Source organism: Onychostoma macrolepis, chromosome 22 (genome assembly GCF_012432095.1).
Source record: "Onychostoma macrolepis isolate SWU-2019 chromosome 22, ASM1243209v1, whole genome shotgun sequence".
Classification (NCBI taxonomy): Eukaryota; Metazoa; Chordata; class Actinopteri; order Cypriniformes; family Cyprinidae; genus Onychostoma; species Onychostoma macrolepis.
In genome coordinates, this window is record NC_081176.1 from 27,038,923 (window position 1) to 27,052,882 (window position 13,960).

Sequence of the window (13,960 nt, forward strand, 5' to 3'; positions counted from 1 at the left end):
CACCTCTCAGATACTAAACACAGACACTGCTTCTAACATAAATACCAGCACAGATAGAATGGTTTTAAGAATACTATGATCACTTATTCATTAAAAAAAAAGAGAGAGGAGGGGGATTGAAATCCACCCCCTTTGGCAGTAATAAATATTAGATAAGTTTCAAGTTGTTTTTAAACTAGAATGATCTAAAAGCTTTTATAGGAAGTTCTAAACCAAAGTTTTGCACAGCATTTGACATGGCAACAGCGAGAAAAAGACTCCACTGTTGATAGGATTTATTCTTTACAGAAAGTGTTTCAAATAATTATCTAAACACAGACTCAGTCTTACCTCTGTTTCTCTGAGAGACTCATCTCAGACAGAGAGTGCTTTCCTCTCTTCTTTGACATACTGCAGCTTAACAGACTGATTTCTGAAAACAATCAGATGCTCATCATGACCTGGAATTGACAATATATATTACTGAGATGAATAACATGGCAATTCAGATGGATGAATGTTGAGTTAGCAAATAAACAATATATATAAAAATGGGCTACAAATAAATATTGTAACCATCTTGATGATTTCAGATTATTATGGATGTAAATATACTTATATTACTGTACAAGTAATAAGCATTATTATGTGGTAACACTTTACAACAATGTTCCATTTTTTTATATTAGTTAACATGAACTAACAATGAAAAATACTTGTAAAGCTTTTATCCATCTCAGTTAATATTAATTTCAACATTTACTAATGTATTATTTAAATCCAAAGTGAATGAATAGAATAGACCTATATTAATAGATAGCTAACATGAACTAACAATGAACAGGTTTACTTTTATTAGGTGCCATTAACAAAGATTAATAAATACTGTAACAAATGCATTGCTCATTGTTAATGTTAGTAATGCATTAATTAATGTTAACTAACGGACCTTATTGTAAAGTGCAACCCATTATGTTTACATTGTGATTGATGACACTGATGGTAAAACAATGAATACTTTGTTTGCTGTGGCTTATTGGAGTTTTAAAGCAAAGATATGCTATGGAAAACAACAACAAAAAAAAAATAGGTAGCACTTTATTTTACAGCATGTGTACTTCCCTGGTACATACATGGTAAATATCTCATACCTACAGGCAAATGAGTGGTAACACAAGATACTTAAATTAGAGAACAACTGCACACTCACTTAAGCACATTTATTAACCAACGTTTCGGCTAGTAGCCTTTTTCAAGGTATAACTTCATAAACATGGAGACCAGTATAAATAATAAAAATAATTATACACAGCTGAAAATAATAAAATCCAAATCATTCAATAATTGACAATTAGGCTCCAACATGAAAAATAATCTATACAGACAGAATATGAATGTAAATAAAGATTACTATCCAAAATAAAATTACAAAAAACAACTCAGATCAAAATCAACATTTAAGCCAAGTGGAGTCAACGTTTTCAAATTATGAATCCAGAAAGACACAAGATACTTACCTGAGATGTATGTACATGGTAACAAATAAGAAACACGGCTGTACTTAACAGTTGTACATGCATGGTAATTAGTTTGTACATACAGACAAGTGTGGGTAAGAACGGTAACTTACAGGTAGTGCCCGTACATGGCAGCTAATTAGATACTTTACTGTACTTACTAATGCATATACATGGTAAATATGTAGTACTTACGGACAAGTGGGTACAAACAGGCACGTCCTTACACTATCCGTATGGTAACTAATTACTGTATATAATAGTGATATGTACATGGTAAATGTGTAGCACCTATGGAAAAATGTGGTATTATGTGGTAACAAACAATACACATACTGTACTTGGTATATACGGTACGTTTGGTAAGTCCTAACCTTACCTAATAAAAAGAGGACTGTTTTTCAATTGCTTGTGTAGGACTGTTAATGCTAAATTGCTCTCCACAACAGTGCTTACAAAGTTTGAAGAACTGGTAATTCCTGTGTAATGTTTATGTTACCACATAATAATGTTTTTAGAAAGGACAGAGAAGGTTCCAAGGGTGGTGGTCTGGTGGAGTAATGATATAAAGGATACTATTCAGTGTGACGAAATCCAGTGAGTGAATTGCCAGGAATTGGAATGCATTGGTTTAAACATTGTTTTATCTCCACAAATGATGTTTACTCTCATTGTAATTTATTGTTCCCCCTTCTTCTAATTGCAGTTTCTATGAAAATTTTGAGACTTTACTGAAAGAATGTAATTTTAACAAGGAGGTAATTATCATGGGTGATTTCAACATTAATTGGGAAGATAAATCTACTAAGAAAAATCTTAAGCAGATAACTGATAGCTTTGATCTTAATTAATTAGTGGACCTACTCGAATAACTAATTCTACTAAGTGTCAAATTCATCTAATATTTACTAATAGACCTGAGCGAATTTTGAAATCCTGTAATATGTTAACTGGTCTGTCTGACCATATGTTAAGAAATGTGAATTCTTTGGGATACCAAAAAATAAACAAGATAACTTTAAAGGTGCTATTCAGCAGATAGAATGGGATAATATATTATCGGCTATTGACTATGAGGAAGTGCAATTTTTACAAAAAGATTAGAAAATATTATTACTGATTATACCTGTAAATTTAATCATAGAAAGAAAAAGAATATGGTCCCATGGATAAACGTAGACATCCTGAATTTGATGAAAGAAAGGGATCATGCTTTGAAAACCTCACTTAAAACTAAATTGAGTAGTGATAGATATCGATTTACTATGTTAAGGAACTCTGACTCTGAAATTACGAAAAGCTAAGTCAGATTTTTTCCTCACTATGACAGATAAAGCAAGAGGCAATCCTAGAATCATTTGGAATCAGTTAAAAAAAAATGAACAGGACAACAAAATGAAGATAAGAAAATTCTAGAACTTAAAGTAAAGGTGAAATCAATAAACAATCCGGTTGAGGTGGTAGAGATTTTTAATCATCCTTTTGTTGATTCCGTAGAAACTATTACTCGTTGTTTTCCGCCTGCGTATACTAATGTCTGTCCAGTTACAACAGTGGAGTCTGTTTTTAGAATAAGGCCTGTTAGTGATTCTAATGTTATGAGAACAATTAGATCTCTTAAATCATCCAGAGCAAAAGATAAATATGGCATGGATGTTGTTATGCTCAAAGAGTCTAGTTTGACCCTAATTAAACCTATTACTAAAGTTTTTAATCTTTCAATTTCCCAGGGTAAATTCCCAAGTGTTTGGAAGTTGGCGATTGTTGTTCCAATATTCAAAAGTGGAGATCCCCTTTCTATTGATAATTAAAGGCCAATTAGTATTTTACCTACTGTTTCTAAGGTTATGGAGAAACTAGTCGCAGAACAGATTAGCAATTACTTGAGTAGTAGTTCATTTTCAATGCATCCAATGCAGTTTGGTTTTAGAGCAAATACTCAACAGAAAATGCAAATTGTTTTTTTTATAGAAAATATTAACATCGTCTTAGATAAAGGTGGTGTAGCTAGTGTTCCTTGATTTAAAGAAAGCTTTTGACACCGTTAATCATAGAATCCTTATGTCTAAGTTATCTTGTTTTAATTTCTCATCACATATACTTAATTGCATAGAGTCATATCTATCAGATAGATTTCAGTGTGTTAGAGTACAAAATCACCTATCCAATGATTTAGGTACATCAACTGGTGTTCCGCAAGGATCTATCTTGGGTCCAATGCTTTTTGCTATGTATATAAATGATTTTCATTTTGCATGTCCTGGCATTAATATACAAATGTATGCGGACGATACAGTAATTTATATACATGGCAATAGTCTGACACAAGTTGCAAATGAACTTACGAATTCTATGGTTAATGTGTCAGCATGGCTAAAAGAGAATTGCTTACAACTAAATGTGTCCAAAACAGTATGTATGCTTTTCTCTAAGTCTAACAGTATTATTAAAGAGCCAGATGTTTACGTGTCAGGGGTGAGGCTGCAGGTAGTGCCTCAATATAAATATCTAGGAATACTGATTGATTCTAAACTTACATTTAAAGCTCAAGTTAAAAAGGTTTGTAAGCAGGTTAAGTTTAATCTCTATCATTTTAAGTTTATTAGAGATTACATGTCATTAGAGGCAGCTAAAATGTGTATGTATTCTATGGTTATTTCTCACATGACTTACTGTTTAACCACCTGGTCTCAGGCGAGTTCAGTGACTCTAAAACCAATAGAGTCCTTTTACAAACGTACACTTAAAGTCTTTGATAAGAAATCGGTACATTATCATCATTTTCCAAAACTGAAAAAATATAATTTGTTAAGTTGGGAAAACATGATTAAGTATGCAAATGTATGCTTGATGTATAAGATTATTTATGGTTTATCTTCTCCCCCTCTTGGTCAGTTAGTTTGTATTAGAAAAACTGATTATCGCTCTACAAGAGACGCATTAAGAGGAGACTGTATCATACCGCTTAGACGAAGTAAATTTAGTCAGTCTGCTTTTTCTGACAAAGCTGCACGAGAAAGGAATACTATTCCGACAACTATAAGAGATCTAGACACATATGCTTTATTTAATGTTCAATTGAAGAATTGGTTAATTAGTACTCAGATTTGTCAACACTACAATCTTATATCTGCTAGCTATCCTATTATTGTTTGTATTTTGTTTACCTCATTAATAATAAAGTGTTTTTGGGTAGGGTTGGGTTAGGTGTAGGGAGGGCTTTGCCAATAAGTCAGCATCTGTTTAACAAATTTTGTTATACATAATTATGTTATATATGAACTTACACTCAATATGTTCTTGCATACTGTTTTATAATGTACTACAGTACTGTGGTATAAATATCTGCTACCTAACTACTATTTACACAAAGAAAATATCGCTAAACAGAATTGATCATTATTTGCACTTCGTGAATATATTGCTTTTTCCACATCTGCCAAAAAGAAAATATCATTGTTCAGTTAAAGACAGTTCAGTGTTGATTCAGTTCTGTTTATTATGTAAAGTTCAGAAATTAGTTAAATTGGGAAATATAGGATTGTTTACTAGTATGAACCCTTCTTAACAAGCCTTTGTAAAAGAAACGGTTAGCACATTTATCTGTAAGGTAGGCCTAACTGATCAACAGCTGTGCTGAATTACAGTTTTTCTCAATCGATTTGAAACTTTTCTCCAATGCAATGTTCTCAAAACATTTAGCACAGCCATCCAAACACAAAATTATCTTAACCAAACAGTTCAACTTCACTGAAAAATGAAGCACTGCAATTTGTTTTAGTAATGCATTTATTAAAAGTAAATATTAACATCAAATCTATAGGTGTGTTCTCTATTGATTATAAAACACATTAAGCTGATGCACATATGCTAATGAAAATACATGTTTATTGCAATTCTTTAACAGGGAGTTTTGTTTTATATATAATGTGTATATCGTATATACTGTGTGGAAAAAAATAGTTGTAAAAATGTAAAAAATTGTTCTCCAACTCCTATCACCCATTTGAAATACTAATTGCCCCTTTAAACTTAAAATCTGTTTGTGCCACCTTTGCACAGTTGTGTGCATATATATATATATATATATATATATATATGTGATGATGATGATGATGATTAGCCATTCAGTCGTATCCAAGAGTTGGAATGTTTGGACATTTACAGTAAACAACATAACTGTTTCCAGGAGGACTAAAAATATGTACTATCAACAACAATCATAATACCGCCCCTGCACCTTCTACCTCTCCTTCCACCTTGATGTCCACTTCCTCTATGCCCATGTATTCTTACAGTTTCTGTCTTTCCTCTACACCAGTGCCCTTCTCTCTAGTCATTTATTCTCTCTTTCCTTCTCCTCTCCTCTTTTCTCACATCTTCCTCTCTGCTCATCTCTTTTTACCTGTTACACTCTTCATCTTCTCTCTCATTACACCCCTTTCTCTACCCACTCCACCGCCTTATAGACTTACACCTCTTTCTTTACCCCCTCCCACCCCCACCCCATTTTTATTTATTGTATTTTACTTTTATTTATATTTTTATTATTATTTATAATTTTTGCATATTTGTTCTTGCTCTTTGTATACTTTCCCTTTTATTATTACGTTAAAGCAATTGTGATAAATGTGTAAACTATTAAGAAAACTGCATTTCCTGTGTTAAGTATGATTAACCGAATAGTTATCAGTTTAGGGCCAATCGAAATTAAACCATGTTCATTAGAATAACAAATGACAGAGTTTTGTTTGTTATGTTTGGAAAAATGGTACATAAATGTTTGTGATGTGTGTAAAACCTTTTTTCAGCTATTTTAAAGTATTGGTTGATTGCATCAACTATTGTGAAAACATTTGAGAGTTTTGTATACATCGTTTTGAGAAAATTATTGGCATGATTTGTAATTTGTATAAAACGAATGAAAACGTACAATCTGTTTAGGACAATTACATAGTGTTCAGATCACTGTGTTAACTGTTTTGAGAACAGTAACCTTAGTTTGGAGAAATGTGTCAAATCGATTGAGGAAAAAACTGTAATGTTCACTGTTTGTCATGTGACAACACTGTAGCATATGATACGACTCTTAATATTTGTTGCTTATTGTATACTGTTTCACACACTATTGTTAAAAAAACAGTAGGCAGTATGCACTGTGTATTGGGCAGTAAGCAGTAAGCTAGTGTGCCATTGAGAACACAGCAACAGTGATCTTCATTAAAAGTAGTGAGATACATTCCCTCATTGCTGATGACTCTCTCTCTCTCTCTCTCTCTCTCTCTCTTGTTGATGTGGAAATTAGCTTATTATGAATAAAAGCACAGCCAATCTGTTGCTTTCAGTGATGTGGACACTGTTGAATTTGCATATAGCTCAGGAAGTGATCTTGAATTTATTATTTTTGCTGAGACCCATTTATGTGGCCAAGTGTAAATGGAACAGTTTTAATAAATCAGATATCTGATCAGTAAAATGCATGTGATAAGTGTAAACAGGCCCTATGCATGTACATTACAGAAAACCCCTTGGTCACAAATATTTCAATACAAATACTGTTTAACCACGTCACAGCAGGCCAGACTAAAAAAAAAAAATGCACCGCCCCTGCTGCAAAGGTCAGATTTGGGAATACTTTCCATTTCGGCTATATTTTGAGATATATGATGTGCGGAGTGATCTGAAATAATTAAGACATAGGCCTACATAAAATACATAAAAGTGCAAAACACTTTCAAAACAACATTATTCATTTTAGTAAACTTTTTAATATACGCTTCAGGAACAAGCAGACATACTATAAATCAACATTTGAATCACGCTTACATACATGAAATACGTTCATCATCCTTCAAATAACTGTAATCATGAAGTATTCAAACTTACCTGCAGACGCGTCTCGTGCAGCAGGAACAGCATCCAGAAGTCTTTGAAACACTTTCGATTTGTGAACGCTGTTAAACACACCTGTGCGATCGTCACTGTTTGTCACGTGATAGACTCCATCTCGGAGAAAATCAAAATCTAGTTTAAATATTTTGACAGACCATCCGATATCCTCACTTTGATTTAAGCTGAATTTGCATCTCTTTAATTCCAATTCGCAGCTAACCGTTTGCAATACTATATTAATTCTTCAGCAAACAGTAATGCTTTTTTTTCTATGTTGAAAACTACACCAAGGCAAGGATTTTCCAAAAAGCAGACACTTAACAAAGTACTCATATCAAGGCTTTTGCAGCAGTCAGCATCTGACACAGCAAGTAAAGATGATACAAGCTGTTACACACCTGGGTTCTTCTAATGTTTACCGGCGTTTGTCCAACAGCTTGATTCATTACCGCCACCCGCTCCTAAGAGAAGTGTTGCTGGGCTGAGATCAGCTCTCCTGCGTCTCTGATCTCAGTCGCTCCGGAGGACAAGAAAAATGCTAAACGAATCCTGAAACAGCATCTGTGTTTTGTGATGTATTGGGTGTATGCACATTTTTAATATGGTTATGTTTTCGCATTTTTCATATTCATTCATACAACATATTCATTGTGACTTTATGCATTTATTGCAAGTTAACTTTTATGATTTTTTATTGTTTTATTACATTACATCCATATTACTATCTTATGTTAATTACATAGCCTACTCAATTACTCAAGTATTATTCATTTTATTCTCCTTTATTACAGTTAATTCCATTCTTGTCTCATATTCCATTGAAGTGGTATATTTTTCTTTATTTGACATATAAAGGGTACATTTTGTTAAGGGATGTTTGAACAGGATGTTGGAAACTTATATTTCTACAGAATATGTTTCTATATGAAAGGATGTACTAAGTGCTCTATTCCAAGAGCTAGTTGGTAGTTGTTGCAAAGTGATATTTGAAGATTGCAAGCTCTGCTGTTTTTGCTCAAAGGATGTAAAATCACATCTCATGTCTGCATTTTTATCTGACTTCTACCTACTGCATTTCACAAGTCATGTCACTATGGCCCTTAACTAAATTCACCTTATGCTGCATTTTTATTATAATCAAATTATTGTTTTTATTATTATAATCAGAATTTCCTAATACATTGTTGAAAAGATCTCACAATACAAGCACAGAAAAAAAAAAAAAAAAAAGCATGAGTCATACTGGTATGGATTTAAAATTGCATCTATTATTTTTCCTCTGCTGCCCTCTGGAGGTCATTAATGATAGCTCAGAGTTGTATGTTAACACCTGTTCTAGGTGCATTAATATAGTCCTGTCTGTTGATATATAAACTTAAGTTGTTTCAAATTATTAATATTTATTTATAAACTTTTTTAATGAGCTCAAAATTATTTAAAGAGTCATCATCAGTTTTCATTGTTTCATGCTTGCGAGGCGTGAAAATGCAGTAACAGCAATATTTGTTTTAGACCCTATATCTGTCTGTCTTTCCACACACACACACACACACACACACACACACACACACAGACACAGACACAGACACAGACACAGACAGAGACAGAGAGCTATATCTATATAAAACCTGCATATTATTTTATGTTATTTTATTTTTGTTTTTAGCAGTGGCTACATCATGTGGTTAGTCTCAGTTGAAGCGCTAAACCAAACCCAGAAATGTTCCACTGTTTTGGTCACTTGACAACCAATGAGAAAGAGGGTCTGTCATCTTTGAACAGAGTAAAGTTTCTAAAACCGCTATACCTTTTTTTTAAATTTATTTTTTATCTCAGGTCTCAGTTTTCTTCACCTCAATTGCAATTTGTTGAAGTCATCAGGTATTCAAAGCACAAATGAAATGACATTCAAAATATGGTTTATTTAAATCTAAAACATTTCTCAGAAATCCTTCAGATTCTCTGTCTCTTCTGAAGCTCCTTCATCTGTTATTGACTGAAGAAGAGAGAAGCTGCACACGGTTTGACAAGATCTGCTGCCACTGAGATGCTTCAACAAAACAGCTTCAGCAAACTGAGAGAGAAACGATGAGAAACAGACAATATATGACCATATATGAGCACATATTAATGTTAAACTATAACTGTTATCATACAGCACTGTTTAGTTGTAATTATAGATTATTTTCACATGATCTGAAGCTCTAGCTCACGACTGAAATTAAAGAAACAGCAGTGAATGCGTGAGACGAAGGTAAGGAATTGTTTCTATGTATTAAATGTCTGTTCTCACCTGCGACTCTTTCACGTCTCTCCCGAAGCTTTCTTTACCTCCTCTGCTTGAGTTTGTGCAGCTCTTTATCAAACCTGAAACAGCAGTGAATTAAATGTATGACCAGAGAAAAATATGATATCAATGTATTATAAAGAAACCCATTTCAGCAAACAAACAACAGAAAAACAGATAGAAAGTGTTATAGTTGTGTAGATATACAGCTTGTTTCTTTGTAGTTACAGTAATACATTTATATTCTGAATAATTATCTAAAGTTAAATCCACACCTATTACAGCAATGCTGACAGAAGCAGTGATGATGATGATGATGATGATGATGATGGTCAGATTTATCCATGATTTCTGGTCTTGTGGAGCATCATGTGACTCTGATCCTGAAGTCTGATTCTTCTGGACAGAGTCTGTAAAATGTAAATGTATTTTATTTTAAGTCAGAATAATAAAACTATCAAAATATCATAGTTGTATATGTAATGAATGTAACAATAACATTTTAAATTACAATATTTAACATTAAAGTATGAAAACAACTCACCGTTGATGTAGATTTTGGTGCCGTTGCTGAATTTTTGTGGTTCACTAGTTTTGACACAATAATAAACGCCTAATTCATCAGTGCTGATATTTCTGATGAACAGATGGCTGTTAGTTTTCACCGAGTATTTGAGTTTGAAGATGCTGTTTTCATATTCAGCTCCTTCATATGTGCTGCTGTAAGTGCGTAAGATGAACACTGGAGGATCTGGTGATTTGTGTCTGTACCAGTAAATCTCCTTTATATCAAGATCACAGCTTATATTCACATCAGCTCCTAAAGTTACTGCTGTGTTTGTTACACTCTCCGTGGCTTGAGACCACATCAACAGATCTACGAGAGAAAGAGAAACACATTTATTCAGATACAGAACTTGAAAGAAAACCCATTTAATAATCAAATCTAATGTGATAAACTCACAGATGTGAAGCTGTATGATCCTCATCGTCTGATCCAGATGATTATCTTCTATACTGTGATCATTCAAACATCTCGTACTGTGAGCGGAAACACTATGAAACCTCAAGCACAGAGAAGAGAGGAAGCCAGAGCTGAACTCACGCTCACAACACTGTTATTTAGTCATTTTACACAGTTTTACAATCCTGAAATAATTTAGAAATTCGTGAAAGCTGTTTGTTTGTTTCATCTTGAAACCAGCTCTGTAACGCAGTCACTGAATCAACCCTGAATCTGTGTGTTATTATTAGCAGCCTCACATCTATCAGACTTTTCCGCTTTTGACTCCTCTTCTGAAACAAACTTATGCAACATTAATATGTTTAAAATTGTGTCACAAATCATAGAAACACTGGTTATAAAGACACAAACTAAACATAATGAATTTAAAGTGCTGAATGAAGTGGTGATGGAGCATTAGGTGTTGAAACAGTGTGTAGCATGTGGTCAGAGTTAATTTGACTTTGACTTCCTCTGCTTTTTTTCTGTCTTTGTTTCAGGGCTGCAGACAGCAACATGAGGATCATTCAGCTTCAGCTCTGTGAGTTTATTACATCGCCATAATTATGTTAGTAAAATAATTTGAATTATAATACATATTTGATTATTTATTTTTTATCCTATAATTTTTAGACCAATTTTTTATTGGTCTTATGAAGTATTCTAATTTGTTGAGATAGTGAATTGGTGGGTTTTTGTTAAATGTGAGCCAAAATCATCACAATTAAAAGAACCAAAGTCTTAAACTACTTCAGTCTGTGTGCATTGAATTTATTTAATACACGAGTTTCACAATTTGAGTTGAATTACTGAAATAAATGAACTTTTCCACGACATTCTAATTTATTGAGATGCAGCTGTACTTCACTGCTGAGTTCATTTACTCCTTTAATAACCAAAACACACTGATGATCACTGCTTACATTTTTCACTTTTGACACACTTTACAGAATCAGCTCAACTAACTGAGCGTCACAATCATACAGTGGTGTATAATATCGAGCAAAATCAAACACAATGGCAGATTATTATCATCATTTCTGCTCTGATGAATGGACTTCTTCTCATTCTGCTGATCGGTGAGTTATTCTTCTTTAAGAAACATGAAATATACTAGTGAGGTCATTTGTAAAAAAATAAATAAAATAAAAAATGTCAGTATTCTCCAATTTTTTAATTAGCCTTTTGACTGTTATTTTACATGTGTTGCAGTATGTTTTGTTACAGCTGAAAAATTTTGAATATGAATTCTGTTTTATTTGTAGTTTTTGCTTTTCTACTGCAGACACGAGTTACATATCAGCCTCAAGACTAAACCAATCAGGTAAATGATATGAAATCACCATCAATATCATTAATAAAATTAATTTCTGTAAGTCTGGTTAATCTTGAAGGATCTCTGATTAACTATAATTCCAACAAACTACAGGAACCTTTAGTTTGAATTAATTTTGCAGATGAAATGCTAATATTGTTTTCCTTATTGTTTTCAGTTTGCTGACAGGGGCTTTTTGAGTTGCATAAAAGTATTTGTCAAGCCAACTGTCACAGATCGGTCAGGCTCACTCACGTCCCAATCACAGTGCACACCCTCACCTGATTTCTGATTGAACACACCTGCACCTCATGAGCACCCTCATCAAGACTGCTACATAAACACACACCTCACAACACTCCAGTGTCCGATCGCATTCATATGAAGAAGATTCTCCAAGCTATCTAGATCAGAGGTCCTCAACCACCGGGTCGCGACCCACTACCGGGCCGTGGAAGAATTCCTACCGGGTCGCGAGAAAGTTCTGGGGAAAATGTGTATAGATATGACGCTCTGTTATTTATTGTGCATAAATGATTTTTCTAATTACTCTTTATTTTCGTTGTATGCGATTGATATCGAGTAGCAATTTGACGATGGTTAAATTAGTAAATAAAAGATTGCTCTGATCTGTCATATGGCTTAAACGGATCGCAGTTGATCCGTGATATACGGACCAGGTCCAGACCCCACCGTTCGGCATGTGATTCGCAGATTAATTTGCCAATTTACACGTTCAATCTATTTGAAACCACAAGAAGAAACGAAACAGAACTCAATTCGTTACTTGCGCGCTGTACTCGCGCACACCCGAAGCGCGCACAAGCATAGAGACGTGTTTCAGACAGTGCGGCATACCGAATTGATTCCTCTTTCATGTATTCATGTAGTTTATATTAGAAGGCGAGCCAATGGATATCACACAAGCAACGTGCAAACTTTGCGCAATAGTTATGCCGGTGAACGTCTTAACTTCAGTCATACAGAAAGTGAAAGTAAAAAAACTGACTGAGTTTTCTAATGCTGCATTAACAGCGCATATTATCTCAGAGACAAGAGACGAATCTACTTCAACATGTGCTGATAACAGTATAAATGAATAGAGCTGTTTTAAAGACCCTATCCACAAAATTTTTTTGCATATAACATGTAAATATTTGATTGTAGCAAACAAATTAACTGAGGAAAAATTAAAGAGGTTCTTTGGAAAAGGCCTGGCATTATTATTGGACATTTTTATTATAATTGATTGCATTATTTTATTTATAATATTTTATGTCTTTGTTGTTTTCAGTAAATACACCAAGACTGCCACGGCCACACAGTGCGGTTAAACTGAATCACAAACCAAAACCAGAAACTTGTTCCATGGTCACTTGACAAACAGAGTCGCTCACCTTTGTCTCGAGTTCAGTGTTTCTCCAAAACCTTTATACATCGCTGTGTCTCACACTCGTCTAAACCTCAAACAGAAACAGTAGCTCTGCAGTTTGTCTGAATATCTAACGAACGTGAATGTCCAACAGTTAATAAACTGAACTGTCAGGGCCGCTTCAATCTAGAGTCATTCTCAGAGGATTTGACCAAAGAAACAAACACTTTTACTGAAGTACTGAAAACTAGACCTCATGGAAAAAGTGAAAGAAAAACAAGAAGATAAAACTAGACATTCACATTAGAGTCTGTATAGAGATGAAGTCTTTACTGCAAACACAGACGTGAACACAGCTCAACCAATCAGATTCAAGGGCCAAAACTAATAGCTGTATAATGAATATAACATTTTCAAATTATGTTTATGATTAACGTTTTCTTTAATTTATTTTATTTTCATTTTTGTAAAACTTCTGCACAGACCGATTTTTAGTCTAAAAGAGGAAAACAAGGAAAAACCAGACAATGTTCAGTTAAAAAGTGAACATTTCAGCCTTTCACATTTCTTTCTGTTTTCTGTTGCAGTTATTTCC

General features: G+C 33.7%; 2 protein-coding genes across 4 annotated transcripts in view; both read right to left on the bottom strand.

The window, feature by feature from the left end:
* Positions 1-7,410, bottom strand: part of LOC131530936 (NACHT, LRR and PYD domains-containing protein 3-like) — a 40,168-nt gene extending 32,758 nt beyond the window's left edge. The window contains 2 exon segments of the mRNA XM_058761492.1: positions 331-440; positions 7,383-7,410. Of these exon segments, the coding sequence (XP_058617475.1) occupies positions 331-389 (59 nt within the window). The 5' untranslated portion in view covers positions 390-440; positions 7,383-7,410.
* A 1,880-nt stretch (positions 7,411-9,290) lies between these two features.
* On the bottom strand, positions 9,291-13,959 carry LOC131530932 (uncharacterized). 3 transcript variants are annotated; one of them, XM_058761482.1, is made up of 7 exons: positions 13,391-13,959; positions 12,343-12,477; positions 10,640-10,740; positions 10,220-10,552; positions 9,951-10,085; positions 9,682-9,755; positions 9,291-9,462 (listed from the first exon to the last, which is right to left on the bottom strand). In XM_058761482.1, exons 2-7 carry the CDS (start codon positions 12,372-12,374, stop codon positions 9,331-9,333), a joined length of 807 nt encoding a protein of 268 aa, XP_058617465.1. In that variant the 5' UTR covers positions 12,375-12,477; positions 13,391-13,959; the 3' UTR covers positions 9,291-9,330. The 3 variants fall into 3 exon arrangements, with proteins under 3 accessions (XP_058617465.1, XP_058617464.1, XP_058617463.1); XM_058761481.1 differs by lacking the exon at positions 12,343-12,477; XM_058761480.1 differs by lacking the exon at positions 13,391-13,959 and having other exon boundaries at positions 12,275-13,067.
* Between the last annotated feature and the right edge of the window lies 1 nt (position 13,960).

What these genes read in the sequence shown, in the direction of transcription:
- LOC131530932 (XM_058761480.1), bottom strand. Translation starts at nt 12,318, where the DNA reads ATGAGGGTGCTCATGAGGTGCAGGTGTGTTCAATCAGAAATCAG. An exon ending in TGTGTTCAATCAGAAATCAG is followed by an intron (nt 10,741 to 12,274) that starts GTGAGGGTGTGC and finishes TCTGTGCTTGAG; the next exon opens with GTTTCATAGTGTTTCCGCTC. An exon ending in GAGACGTGAAAGAGTCGCAG is followed by an intron (nt 9,463 to 9,681) that starts GTGAGAACAGAC and finishes TTTCTCTCTCAG; the next exon opens with TTTGCTGAAGCTGTTTTGTT.